Source organism: Agelaius phoeniceus, chromosome W, assembly GCF_051311805.1.
Source record: "Agelaius phoeniceus isolate bAgePho1 chromosome W, bAgePho1.hap1, whole genome shotgun sequence".
NCBI lineage: Eukaryota > Metazoa > Chordata > Aves > Passeriformes > Icteridae > Agelaius > Agelaius phoeniceus.
The window spans coordinates 9,656,819-9,672,297 of record NC_135301.1 but is presented as its reverse complement, the minus strand read 5'-3'; the positions used below and the strand labels follow the sequence as shown (position 1 = coordinate 9,672,297).

General features: G+C 42.1%; 1 protein-coding gene across 1 annotated transcript in view; it reads left to right on the top strand.

Annotated features, from left to right (window-relative positions):
* Positions 1 to 15,479, top strand: part of LOC129133623 (transcription factor RFX3-like) — a 151,083-nt gene that overhangs the window by 42,247 nt on the left and 93,357 nt on the right. The window contains exon 3 of the mRNA XM_054653262.1: positions 7,221 to 7,470. Within this exon, the coding sequence (XP_054509237.1) occupies positions 7,221 to 7,470 (250 nt within the window). The remainder of the gene's footprint in view (positions 1 to 7,220; positions 7,471 to 15,479) is intronic.

Sequence of the window (15,479 nt, the reverse complement as noted above, 5' to 3'; positions counted from 1 at the left end):
CACTGTATTTGTGAAGTTATGGGGCAGTCAGACCACATCCCCAATGACTAGAACTAAGGAAACATTGTGCTCATTAAAAAAAAATGTTAAAAGGACCACCCTGAGAACTACCAACCAGTAGACCTCACCTCCATGTCCAGTAAGATCATGGGACAAATCCTCCTGGAAGATATATTGAGGCATACGGATGACAGGGAGGAGATTAGCACATTAGTTCACTAAAGGCAAATTGTGCATGATCATTTTAGTGGTCTTCTACAATGAAATGACTGCATCAGTGGAAAAGGGAAGAGCTACAGATGTCATCTACCTGGACTTCTGTAAGGCCTTTCAAACAGTCCCCCAAAACATTCTGACCACTAAATTGGAGAGATATGGGGACTGTTAGATGGATAAGGAATTTGCTGGATGGCCATGTCCAAAGACTCATAGTCAATAGTGCAGTGTTCAAGTGAAAACCAGTGACAACTGGTGTCTGTCAGGGGTCCATATTGAGACCAATACTGTTTAATATCTTCATCAATGACATAGTGAGTTTGAGTGCACTCTCAGCAAGTTTGCAGATGACACCAAGCTGAGTGGTACAGTTGACATCCCTTCCCTTTGTGTTCCTCTAAAAAGCTGACAAGGTCAATAGGCCCACTAAAGTGCCTCTGTAGCAATGCATGCAGCATGGGTAACAGACAGGAAAAGGGAAGGAATGGGATTCCATCAAGAGGGATCTTGACAGGCTAGAGAGGAGTGGGCCCATGCAAACCTCATGAAGTTCACCAAGGCCAAGTGCAAGGTCCTGCACCTGGATCAGGGCAATCCCCAGTATCAATACAGACTAGGGATGAATAGATTGCGACCAGCCCTGAAGGGAAGGACTTGGGGATATACTAGTAAATGAAAAATTTGCCATGTGCTGGCAATGTGCGCTTGCAGCTCAGAAAACCAATCACACCCTGGGCTGCATAAAAGGCAGTGTGGCCAGCAGTTTGAGGAAGGTGAATTCTCCCCCTCTACTTCACTCTCATGATACCCCCACCTGGAGTACAACATCCAGTTCTGTTACAGAAAGTCCAGAGGAGAGCCACAAAGATTATTAGAGGGCTGGAACACCTCTCATAAGAGGAAAGATTATGAGAGTTGTTGTAGTTCAGCCTAGAGAAGAGAAGGCTTTGGGGAGACCTTATTGCAGCCTTTCAATATATAAAGGGGGCAGAGAGGCACTTTTTGCCAGAGCTTGTACTGACAGGACAAGGGGCAATAGTTTTAAACTGAAAGAGGCAATGTTTACATTTAGATTTAGGGATCAGGAGGATAGCTGAAATGCTTGTACACCAATGCACTCAGTATGAGAAACAAACAGGATGAACATGTTGTAGTGGGTTGACTTTGGCTAAATGCCAGGTGCCCACCAAGCCACTTTATAACTCTCCTTCCCAGTGAGACAGGGGAGAGAAAATAAGATGGAAAACAAGTTGAGATGAGGTGAGATAAGGTTGAGATAAGGCAGCTTACTGAAGTAAAAGCAAAAGTTTGCAGGAACATAAGCAGAGAAAAAAAGTTTATTCTCTATAGTGAGTGATGTTTAGACACTTCCCAGGAAGCAGGGCTTCAGCACATGAAGTGGTTGATCTGGAAGGCAAACATAAATAACAAATGCCCACCATTCTTCCTCCCTCCTTTAGCTTTTATATTTAAGCTGACATTATATGGTATGAAATATCCCTTTGGTTAATTTGGGTCAGCTGGCCTAGTTGTGTCCCCTCCCAGGATCTTGCCCACTCCCAGCCCCTTGATGGGGGGGGAGAGGATGTTGGGGAGACAGCACTGATGCTGTGCCAGAACTGCTCAGCAGCGGCCAAAACACTGGTGTGTTATCAACACCTTTTCAGCTCCCAATGCAAAGCACAGCACTGGGAAGGCTGCTATGGGAAAATTAATTCCAGTTCAGGCAGACCAAATACACATTTGACCACCCTTAGAGTAAAAAAAATATTATTTCTTAGAAGCTATGCTAAAGCACATGGAGGACAGGGAGGTGATTTGGGACAGTCAGCATGGCTTCCCTGAGAGCAAGTACTGCCTGACCAACCTAGTGGCCTTCTATGATGGAGTGACTCCATCAGTGGACAAGGGAAGGGCTACAGATGACATTTATTTGGACTTCTGTAATGATGCCTTTTCACTGGCCCTAAAATCATGAGCCAGACACAGGGTGATAAAAAGGGGTTACCTTTATAAAGATCCTTTGGTGCACAATTGGGTAGGTGGAAAACACCGAAGATGCACACACAGCATAATGCATATACAATTTTTATAGGTTTTGAAAATTAGCATATCTGACAAGAATCCCCAATTAGAAGCATAATTGGTAAGGTAATTCCCCCCCAGTTCAACCCTTTTTTGAATTCCCCCTCCTCTAGATAGGGACTAAACTCTGTTTATGAAAATGTGTCTCAAAGAGCTGGTTTCAACCTTGGTTCCCAGGAAGAACCAAGATAGGAAAGGAGCCTTGGACCCCCAGCTTGGAGTCTCTGGAATGTGTTTTGTATTTCTGCCTATCAGTCTAGGGAAAAAATACTGGAGCTAACTACAAATACAATAATAGGCTACAGAGCTACAAATATATGTGTAAAAAATACAGAAAATATATTTTAAAAAAAAAGGGCAAAGAATCAGTTTGGCATCAGTAAAGCCTTTGACATGGTCTTCCATATCTTTCTCTCTAAATTGGATAGATGGATTCAGTGGGTGGACTGTTAGGTTGATAAGGAATTGGTTGGACAGTTGCATCCAAAGGGTCGTGATCAATGGTTCAGAGTCCTGATGGACATCAGTGACAAGCGGTATCCTTCAGGGATCTATATTGGGACCAGTGTTATTTAGTATCTTCATCAATGACAGACAAAGGGATCGAGTACACCCTCAGCAGAATTGCAGATGACACCAAGATGAGTGGTGCAGTTGACACACCTGAAGAATGGGATGCCATCCAGAGGAACCTGGACAAGCTTGAGAACCAGGCCCATGAGAACCTCATAAGATTTAACAAGTGCTGGTGCTGCACCTGGGTCCTGGTGAACCCTGGTGTTAATATAGACTGGGGGATGAACTGATTGAGAGCAGCCCTGCTGAGAAGGACTTGAGGGTGCTGGTGGATGAGAGACTGGATATGAGCTGGCAATGTGTGCTTGCAGCCCAGAAAGCCAACTGTGTCCTTGGGCTGCATCAAAAGCAGCGTGGCCAGAAAGTTGAGGGAGGCGATTCTACCCCTTTACTTCACTCTGGTGAGACTGTTTTGGATGGAGTGAGAGCTTTAGTTAAGCCCTGCCTTAGGCTCAGATTTTTGGCAGCAGCTCTACTTAAGTGACCCTCACCTAAATCACTCTAGCTCCCAAGTTCTTAAGAACGGTCAATTAGGTCTATTGTAAAATGAGTTATTTATTGAATAGATATGAGGTAACAGACAAAAGGCCTTAAACAGAGTTACTGCACAGTATAAACTAAAAGAACTACTAGTAGATTACATTAAACAGTGCACAACATAAAGGTACCTATATTATAGCTAGCAAAGAAATAGTATAGATTAGGAGTCAATGTAATTTACTACCGAATTGACAATAGTGTACACAGAGTCCTTTCACTCAGCTGCCAGGAGAGTAACCCAAAACTCACGGTAGGAAAAACTAGTAGGAGATGGGACTTTGCAGTGGTGGTGAATTCTTCCCACAGCGACTGCAGCTTATCTCCCCTCTGGTCCCGAGAGCGAGAGACAGCTTGGAGCTGAGCCCAGCCCCTTACCCCCAGCCAAAATCTCACAGTATCTCTGCCCTTCCCAAGAGAAAAGCCCCTGGCTAAGGGGATGCAGCCAGCTGCACCCCTTCCCCCCACCTTGGACACTTCTTTTGTGTCTCTTAAGTACCAGTCATTAATATCTCATAGTAACAAATGGGAGAAAATTTCCTGAGAGAAAAAGAAAAAAACCCAACATTTTAACCTTCCACAAAGATTACCTGGTTAATGAGGCCCAAATGTTTAATAGTTGGAAAGAATTGTGTAAAATTGCTGCTGTTCCTTTGACTTTTCTACTCCCTTCACAAATCTTTTCACAAATTGTAGTTCTATTTTAGTTTTTCCTTCTTTTTCATAATAACATAATAACACTGTACATATTGCCGTCCAATTTAAATTTCACTCTGCTGAACTAACTGAATGTCTTAAAATACAAATGAGCTCAGAATTTCAAGCTTCAGACAGAGAATTTCAGTGAATTTGAAATAAAAGCAAAGCATTTATAGGGTTCCTGTATATAGGACCCTCTTGGCTGACATTTTTTTGTCATGTTTACAGTTTTGTTATAGATGGGTAATGAGATTATTTGCACTTGCAATTAAGGGATGAATATTGTGTGAATATTAAGAGAAGCTTTATTGATGTATCGTTATGTTATTGTAGTTTGTTGTTTAGATGTCCTCTGTTCTCCCCATAGTCCCCTTTTCCCCCCTTTGTATTGTTGTCATCAGACAGCCTGGGTTATCTAGGACAGGTAGAAAAAAGGCGTGTACATGTGCCCCTTGCATGGGGCAGTTGAGAATGGAAAAGCTTATTGCTGGGGGGTGTGGGGAGGGGGGGTGCACAGCATGACAACACCTGACCCTCCAATCAAGTTGCAAGAAAGCAGTGTCCACCAATAAATGGCAAAGAAGAGTTGACGGACAGACTTTGGGAGGGGCCAGGTTTGGCTGATGCAAACCCCCCCCCCCCCGGGGTATAAAAGGCGAATCATCGATCTTGAAGAGGAGCCGTGTGGTAGGCAGCTGTAGTATATGGTAGAGATAATTCATGCTGTTTATGTATAAAATATTGTAAAATCCAAGCCATGTCTTTTGACCACCCCAGCCGGGAGCAGGAGTCTTATTTTTATTCAGTTAGTTCCCAGACGACATTCAGATAATATCAAGTCTGTTAACGTATGAATGGGACCTTCCTGGGCTATGATCTACGACTTCCCTGGAATGTAGGAGTGATCTCGCACCTCGAACCTCGAAGATTGCCCCGGGCGCTACCCTACTACATGTGAATGCAGACTTTTCTGAGTGTTCTGACAACATCTAGACATCTGGAACCAACTTTTGTCTAACCCTGCACATGTATGGCCCCAGTTCTGCATGTGAAGGGACACAAAGGAACATTCGGTCATCTCTGCCTCGGGCAGAATAAACTGTATATAAGCTCACTGCATGAAGCAGTCGGGGTGAACCGAAGGGGAGACTCTGACATTTTGGCGGTCAGATCCAGGTTCACCCAGTGCCGATCCCGGGGTTGACGCTGCCTTGGCTGTGGTGGTTGTTTTTCGAAATTCTGTTTTGCTGACGATCTAATAAATCATTGCTAAATTTTCTTATAAATTTGGCTCACAATTTGATCATTTATAACACAGCCACGAGGGAGGCTCCCAGACCTGTTTTTCCTTATTTAGTCCTTTTGTTGTATTTTTGTTAAGGTTTAATAAACCTTTTAAAATTTTTATAGTGAGCAGTCGTTTCTCACGGTTCTGTAATGTACACAGTTGTTGTGGTTTAACCCCTGCCAACAACTAAGCACCACACAGCTGTTCATTCACTCCTCCCTCCCTACAGTGAGATTGGGAAGAGAATTGGGAAAAATGGTTTGATGGTTGGACTTGACAGTTGTTGAGGTTGACAGTTGGATTTGATGATCTTAAAGGTCTTTTTCAACCTTGATGATTCTATGATTCAGTGATTTTATGAATAGCAAACCTTATGGGTTGAGATAAAGAAAGTTTACTAAGATAAAAAAGGAAGAGAAAAAAATAGAATATACAAAACAAATTATGCGAAATTCAATGGCTCACCACTTGCTGTCTGATGCCTAGCCCATCCCTGAGCTGTGATTCCAGCCCCCTGGCAAACTTCTCCCAGTTTATTTGCTGAGCATGACATCATAGAATGTTAAGGGCTGGGAGAAGGGGCCTTAAACATCATCTAGTCCCAAGTATCCTGCCATGGGCAGGGACACCACCCACTAGATCAGGTTGCTCAGGGCCTCATCCAACCTGGCCTTGAATACTGCCAGGTTTGGGGCATCTACAACCTCCCTGGGCAATCTGTTCCAGTGCCTCACTACCCTTACAGTAAAGAATTTCTTTCTTATGTCTAACCTAAATTTCTGTTTTAATTTGTACCCATTACTCCTTGTCCTATCACTACAGTTCCTGATGAAGAGTCCCTCTCCAGCTTCCCTGTAGGTCCCTTCAGGTACTGGAAGGTTACTATGAGGCCTTCACAGAACCTTCTCTTCTCCAGGCTGAATAGCCCCAACTTTCTCAGCCTGTATTTGTAGGGGAGGTGCTCCAGTCCTCCTATCAACTTCATGACCTTCCTCTGGATTTGCTCCAACAGTACCATGTCCTTCTTATGTTGGGGGCACCAGAACTGTACCCAGTACTCCAGATGGGGTCTCAAAAGAAATGAGTAGAGGGAGAGAATCACCTCCTTCAACCTGCTGCCAATTCTCCTTTTGATGCAGTCTAGGATGTGGTTGGTTTCTTGGGCTGTGAGCTCACACATGGAATATCCTTTTTGTCAGTTTGGGTCAGATGTCCTGGCTGTGCCCCTGCCTAGCTTCTTGTGCACCCCAGCCTTCTTGCTGGCTGGACATGAGAAGCTGAAAAGTCCTTGACTTAGTATAAGCACCACATAGCAACAACTAAAACATCAGTATGTTATCAACATTATTCTCATCCTAAATCCAAAACACAGCACTATATCAACTTCTATGAAAAAAATTACTTCTATTCCAGCTGAAAACAGTATACAAAATAAATGTCATATAAATAAAAATCCATCTTTGACTGGAGGATTTTAAAAGTTAAAACAGTTTTTTTAATTACTGTATAATATATTAATACTTGAATGAGATCTTCCTCTCATATCTTCAATTTTTGTCATACTTTTCTCTACCCATCTTCAGATGGGGCTAAAATAATTTTCTCTTAAGTTTAATGAATACTTCTTTTAACAGTGAGTCCAAGTTAATTACTCAGTACTTTGACATATGAAATGTTATTTTGTGTAGATGCAGGGGGTTTTTGCCAATCTTGTTAAGTTTGGTTATAGCAACTGTACACTCTTTTCTACAATGATGTTTCCCTCACTTAAACAATTCAAATAAATAACTATTACTTCTTTTATTTTCTTTTCCTGAAGTCGAACAACTTATCCTTACACGGAAACCCAGATGTATAGCCAAAACACTGGGGGAAATTACTTCGAAGGAAGTTCTGCACAGGCAACTACGGTGGTCTCCTCTCATAGTATGGTGGGCACCGGAGGGATTCAGATGGGTGTTGCAGGAGGACAGCTCATTAGCAACTCAGGAGGGACCTATCTGATTGGCAATTCAATGGAAAATTCTGGTCATTCAGTGACTCATACAACACGGGCCTCCCCAGCTACAGTAAGTACTTCAGAACTATGTTAAATCTTTGGGGATATTTCTTAATCACTATGATGTTCTGGCATGCTAACATGTTTCTGTAGCAAAAAGCATATTATGTTGGCAGAATCAGTAATACATGACTTTGTCTTGCAAATATTTACATTTAGTTTAACTCTGTACATGTAAATAGTATAGTGCTGTCATGGTTTAATCCCAGCTGGCAACTAAGCACCATACAGACACTCACTCTCACCCAGTGGAATGGGGAAGAGAATCAGAAGAATAAAAAGGAGAAAACTCATGGGTTGACATAAAAACAGTTTGTTAATTTTAAAATGGAAACAATATTGATAATACTGATAGGAATAAAAAAATTATAAGGAAAAGAAAGAAATATCAGAGAATGCAAATAAAATCCAAGAAAGACAAGCGATGCAAATGAAAGCAATTGCTCACCAACCGACTGAGCCAGTCCAGCTGCCCAGTCAGTCTTCAAGCAGTGGCCTGCCTGCCAATGTCTCCCCTAGTTTTATTGCTGACTGTGACATCATATGGTATGGAATATCCCTTTGGTCAAGTTAGGGTTAGCTGTCCCAGCTGTGTTCCCTTCCAACTTCTTGTCTACCCCCAGCCTACTCACTGGTGGGGCAGTGTGAGAAGCAGAAAAGGCCTTGACTCTGTGTAAGCCCTGCTCAGAAATAACTAAAACATCCCTGTGTTATCAACACTGTTTTCAGCACAAATCCAAAACACAGCCCCATAACAGCTACTGTGAAGAAAATTAACTATCCCAGCCAAAACCAGTGCAGTTCACTGGGGATGCTTGCATGCATAAGAATGTGGATAAGACTGAAAATCTTGCTACAACCTCCTTCCAGGTAGTTGTAGAGAGTGATAAGGTCTGCCGTGAGCTGTCTCTTCTCCAGGTTAAACAATCCCAGCTTCCTCAGCCCTGCTTCTCATATGACTTACTCTCCAGACCCTTCACCAGCTTCCTCGTCCTTCTTTGCATCTCAATGTCTTTCTTGTAGTAAGGGGCCCAAAACCGATCACAGTATGGGCAGGGACATCTTACACTAGATCAGGTTGCTCAAAGACCCGACCAATCTGACCTTGAACACTTCCAGGTATGGGGCATCCACAACTTCTCTGTGAAATCTGTTTCAGTGTCTCACCACCCTCATTGTAAACACTTTCTTATGTCTAATCAAAACCTACCCTCTTTCAGTGTTCACCCCTTGTCCTACTGCTACATGCCCTACTAGAAATTTTGTCCCTGTCTTTCTTATAAGCCCTCTAAGTATTGAAAGACTACCTAGAGCCTTCTCTTCTCCAGGCTGAAAATCCCCAACTCTCTCAGTCTTTCCTCATAGGAAAGGTGTTCCAGCCCTCCAATCATCTTTGTGTCCATCCTCTGGAACCACTCTAACAAGTTTTTCTTGTGCTGGGCACCTCAGAGCTGAATGCAGTACTCTAAGTGGGGTCTCACAGGAGTGAAGTAGGGAAGGAGAATTACCTCATTTGACCTGCTGACCATGCTTCTTTTCATTCAACCCAGGATGTGATTGTCTTTCTGTGCTGCAAGTGCACATTGCCAGCTCATAGCCAGTTCTTTGTCCACCAGTGCATCCCCAAGTCCTTCTCTGCAGGGCTGCTCTCAATCTGTTCATTCCCTAATCTATATTGATACTGATATTGATACTGGGGATTGCTCTGACCCAGGTCCAGTACTTTGCACTTGTCCTTGGGGAACTTCATGAGATTTGCATGGGCCCACTCCTCAAGCCTGTCAAGGTCCCTCTGGATGCTACATAGCAAACCAACTGAATCACTCAGTTTGGTGTCATCTGGAATCTTGCTGAGGGTTCACTCAGTCCCACTGTGTGTTACGTTGATGAAGATATTAAACAGTATTGATCCCAGTATGAACCCCAGAGGGACACCATTAGTCACTGATCTCCATTTGGACATGGAGCCATTGACTGTAACCCTTGAGACGTGGCCATCCAGACAAATTCCTTATCCATCTAAAAGTCCATTGATGAAACCCATATGTCTCCAATTTAGTGGCCAGAATGTTTTGGGGGACCATTTCAAAGGCCCTACAGAAAGCCAGGTAGATGATATCCATAACTCTTTCCTTTTCCACTGATGCAGTCACTCTATTGTAGAAGACCACTAGATTAGTCAGACATAATTTGCCTTTGGTGAAGTCATGTTGGCTGTGTCTCTAATCACCTCCTTGTTTTCCACGTTTTGACATATGCAGAATCATGGAATGGGTAAGTTGGAAGGGACCACTGGAGGTTGACTAGTCCAACCTATCTGCTCAAGCAAGGGCCCTAGAATACATTATTTAGGATTGTATCCAGACAGTTCTTGAATATCTCCAGGGAAGGAGACTCCACAATCTCTCTGGGCAACCTGTTCCAATGCTCAGTCACCTGCACAGTAAAGTTCTTCCTAATGTTCAGTTGGAACTTCTCGTGTTCCAGTTTCTGCCTGTTGTTTCTCATCTTATTGCTCAGCACCACCAAGCAGAGCCTGGTCCCATCCTCTTGACATCCTCCCTTTAGATACTTATATACATTGGTAAGATCACCTCAGTCATCTCCTCTCCAAGCTGAACAGGCCCAGCTTCCTGAGCATTTACTCATAAGTGAGTTGCTCCAGTCCTCTAATCATCTTTATATCCCTCCACTGGACGTGGTAAAGGATCTCCATGTCTCTCTTGTACTGAGGAGCCCAGAACTGGACACAGCACTCCAGGTGAGGCCTAACCAGGGCTGAGTAGAGGGGCAGAATCACCTCCCTCCACCTGCTGGCAATGCTCTTCCCAATGCACCCCAAGATACCATTTGCCTTCTTGGCCACAAGGGCACTGCTGGTTCATGGGCAGCTTGTTGTCCACCAGGACCCCCAGGTCCTTCTCTGCAGAGCTGTTTTCCAGCAGATCACCCCCAGCTTGTACTGGTGCCTGGGGTTATTCCTTACCAGGTGCAAGACTGTGCACTGGCCTTTGTTGAATTTCAGACAGTTCTTCTCTGCCCATGTCTCCAGTCTGTTGAGATCCTTCTGAATGCCAGCATAACACTCTGGAGTATCTGCCACTCCTCACAGTTTTGTATGGTCAGCAAACCTGCAGTGAAGGCACTCTATCCCTTCATCCAAGTTATTGATGAATAAGCTAAATAATACTGGACTCAATACTTTTCAAGACAATGTGTTTCATGATCTTACTAGGCTGGAGGTGAGGCTGACTGGTCCGTTGTTTCCAGGGTCCCCCTTTTTACCTTTTTTTAAAATGGGTACAATATTTCCCTTTTTCCTGTCACCTGGGTTGTTTCCTGACTGCCATAACAAATATAATGCAGAATGACTTGGCAACTGTATCAGCCAATTCCCTCAGGACCCTGGCATGCATCTTGTTGGGTCCCATGGACTTGTGTGCACTCAAGTTCCTCTGGTGGTCATGAACTGATCTTCTCCTATGATAGGAGGGACTTCTTTCCTCCATTTACTGTCTTGAGGTTCGGGGCTTTAGATATGTGGGAAGAGAGATTTTCATTGAAATCTGAGGCAAAAAAAATTGTTGAGTACCTAAGCCTTTTCCATGTCAGTTGTCACCAGTTCTCCTGTGCTATTTATCAGGCTGGAGAAGAGAATACATTTTCTTTAATCTTTCTTTTCTGGCTAATGTACCTGTAGTCCTTCTCATTGTACCAAGTCCTTCTCATTGTTCTCATCCCTTGCCAAATTCAGTACCAGCTGTGCCTTAGCTTTCCTGATCCCATCCCTATGCATTCGGGCAGCATCCCTATATTTTTTCCATGTTTCCATGTCCCTGTTTCCACAGCCTGTGCATTTCCTTCTTGTACTTTAGGTTTGACCAGGAGGTCCTTACTAGGCCATTCTGGTTTCCTGCCTTCCTTGCCTGATCTCTTGCATGTGGGAATCGAGAGCTCTTGTGCTCTAAGAATAATGTCATTGAAGAGCTGCCGACTCTGTTCAGCTCCTTTATCCCTGAGGGCAGTTTCCCAGGGAGTCCCATCCACTGATTCCCTAAACAACTGAAATTTTGCTCTCTTAAAATTCAAAGTCCTGACTCTACTCTTCACCTGGCCCATATCCCTCAAGACTGTGAATTCCACCAGGGCAGGATTACTGCAGCAAGGGTTGCTACCAGTCTTGAGAACTCTAATTAGTTCTTGACATCTTTAATTAATTTAAGGCTCTTGATATATAGGGTTAAACTCATACAAGCAATAATCAATTGAAACCTAAACAATTCAGCCTAAAGTGTGAAATCAAACACATGCTGCTTTAAATTTACTAGAAGATTTAAATAAACCAGGTAAACTAGAGCAACACACCAGTTCAATTTTTCTTGTTTTTTACCTGGTATATTTCACTTTTAATCCTAATTCTACCTGCACCATCATAATATTCTTTTTCATACTTGTATAGACAATTTAAGAGATCACAATAATATGTAGCCAAACCTACTTCTTACTGTAATACTCATCAAGTGTATTCAAATATTTTTAAATAATCTTGGATAATTTTCACATGAAGACAAATGAACCAGGCACGTGCTTTTTATAACCTCTGACACTTTTGCCATATCAAGATTTAGTTCTGTTTCATTGTTTACCATAACTTCATTTTGTTTTATTCACTGTCACTAATTAAAAAATTACATTTTTGTAACTAGCAAATTAGTCGTAACATTGATAAGATTTTAGCTCTTCCTGATAATTCTATTAATACATTGTAGCAATTTGAAATTATATCACATGTATCCTACTTGAACGATGAGTCTGGGTGGGTTACCGATGGTTAATGTCAGAGGACTAGCAGCTACAGCAAAGACAAATTAGAAAATTAACTCTCCTATAAATAATAGATTTTAAATCACCCTGCACTTTTTACTATATGTAAATATTTTAAGGATTGTTCTGATAAAATTTGCATTGTAATACCAATGTTTCCTAATGTCAAAACTGTCAAAATGTGTATTTAGTTATTAAATTAAAAAATGTATTATGCTTGTCAGCCTGGAAGGAACTCTCACCTATTAGTTGTTTTTTCTAGCAAGCATTAGGGTTGATCTGCAATCACTGTTATTCATCAGTCATCACTATCCATAGGAACTATTGACTCAGAAATGTATCCTATTTCAGTCATGCTTGTGCGCATCAAAAGGTACATGGAAATAAAAACAAAGCCAATATGAATTAATTAATTAGTTCATACTTCTGAATTCATTAATGAATACTCCTGGTACTAAATACAGTGTGCTAAGCATTCTCCTGATGTAAAAGAAAGCATGGCACCTTTCTAAAATAAACCATTTGATAATGGAGTGGGAGAAAAAGAATAACAGCCACAAATAAGGAGGGCTAATAGTAATGTCAAATCCTGATAGTATAATTTTGGAAGAAGGATAGTTCTTTTAAGAGAAAAAAAATATAAAAATGTGTAAGCTTCCATAGCCTTATTTTAAGCTGGAGTAGTTGTGATTTGGAAAATAGTTTGAAGTAAGATTTTATTTATTCAAACAGCCAACCTCTTTCTAGGTAAAGGATTTTTTTCCATTTTTCCTCACCCCTCTGGTAATTGGCAGAACAGTTTTTATAGCTGAATTCATCCTAAAACAGACAAACTGCTTCAGATGAAAAAATCAGAGATACGTGGATCTTTACGTTATATTGGAAAATTAAATCACCTATTCTGACCTTTTAATTATACAGGCCTGACACTTTTATTCAAATCTTCTTCTGAACACAGTGACTTGTTTGGTGAAAAAGGCATTCAGTCTAGGCTTCCAAACACAAGAAGGTGAATAATCTGTTTAATCAGTCAAATGTTCAAGTACTATCACTATTAAAAATGTTGGTCAATTATGAATTAACTAGTGGGGTAGAAGTTTAGAGGATTTGGGGGGTCTTGTACTCTCATTAACTTCTGTCCCCCAAGACTCTGCCTCCTGATTTGTTCTGCTCCATATCTGTGAAGCATCATGACTTGTTTCTATCCCTTCCCAGGAAAAGAGAGAAGTTTTAGTGTTGCACAGTAGATAGAATTACATATGTCCTACTCTGCCCCTGGGACCCCCCATACAGCCCCCACTGGATTTCCAGAAAATCCCCATGAGACTAAGGTCAGACACTTACACCATTTACATTCTGGCCTCGTATGCTTATATTGCTCATTTCTCTCTAGCTTTCAGGCATTATCTTTTGTTGTGTTAAAAATTTTTAATTGCATTTAAAAATTAAATTTTAAAAGCCCTGTAGCACCTAGTATTTTGTTTCTAGTTTTGCCTCTTAATGTATGTATTCAGTAGATCACATACCTATATCAGCATGCTATATTTAGTGTATTCATTACAAACAAATTGTTTCTGAAATAACTCTTTGTGGTAGGTTGGCCTAGCCACCAGGTGCCCACCAAGCCACTCTCAATTCCACTCCTCAACAGCCTGTTTTCCCTCTGACCATAACTGGTGAGTGATCTCTCTGTCTTTATTTCAACTCATAAGCTTTTTGTCATATTTTTTCCCCGTCTGGCTGAGGAGGAGTGTTAGAGCAGCTTGGTGGGCACCTGAAGGCCAGCCAAGGTCAACCTACCACACTTTCAAAGGCAAATCAGACTTGACTTGGTGAAATTATTTTAATTTATTGCCAATTAAGCAGAGCAGGATAATGAGAAATAAGAACAAATCTAAAAAAACCTTCCACCCACCCCTCCTTTCTTCCCAGGCTCATCTTCATTCCCAACTTTTCTACTTCCTCCCTCAGAGCAGCACAGGGGGACAGGGAATGGGGGTTGCCATCAGTTCATAACACTTTGTTTCTGCCTTTTCTTTCTCTTCGTGTTCTTGTCCTGCTCTAGCATAGGGTCCCCCCCACAGGAGACAGTCCTTCATGAACTTCTCTAATGTGAGCATTCCCACTGGCTGCAGTTCTTCACAAACTGCTCCAGAGTGTTTTGGTTTTTTTTTTTTCCATGGGGTGAAGTCCCTAAGGAATGGACTGCTCTAGCATGGGTCCCCCACAGGGTCACAGGTCCTGCCAACAAACCTGCTCCAGCATGGACTCCTCTCCACAGGCCACCATTCCTGCCAGGAGCTTCTTTTAGGGCACATTTACCTTGTCTGTTGTGGGGTCCTCCACAGGCTTCAGGTGGATATCTGCTCCACTGTTAACCTTCATGGGCTGCAGGGAAATCTCTGTTCAGATGCCTGGAGCACTTGCTCCCTGTGGCAGCAGCTCTGAGGACTCAGAGAGCAACACATAACTTTCCCAGGCCTTTCTGGGGAAGGCTGTGAGAAGATCAGAGAAAAAAAAAATGAGAATTCTTATCTTAGCTTGCTGCACCTGTTATTGTGAACCTGTAGAAATGGTGATGATGTTATGATTGGAGGACCAATTAAGTCTAGGTGTATCGTAACTGTCTATAAAAGCAATAAGTTTCTTAATAATAATATATATAATAAAAAGAGATTAATCAGCCTTCTGTAAATCATGGCATCAATACTAATTATTACCCAGCTGGGGGCTCGTTACAGCAACAGCTCCCCTCTTCCTTTACATAATTTTATTTGTCACATATTCTCATTTCTAGCTGTCATTGTGAAGTTTTTTTTATCCTTTCTTAAATATGTTTGCACAGAGGCTCTAGCAACATCACTGGCCCAGATTTGGCTAGTGGCAGTTTGGTCTTGGAGCTGGCTGGAACTGTCTCTGTCATGAGAACAGCTTCTAGCATCTTCTCTCAGAAGCCATCCCTGAACTGCCAGGTCTACCAAAACCTTGCCACATAAACCTAATACACTCGTATGGAAAACTATTCTCATCATTAAAAAATTGGTCAAAGGAACACAGTGATATTTTGTTTCTGAGGTATTCAAAATTTGATATTGGAGATGCCTCTGAATCCCTGAAGTGAATTTCTGTCTGTTCTTTTTCTTTTCTTCTCTAAAAATGTATAAAGTAGGTCAAATATGACTAGCCACTGCTATC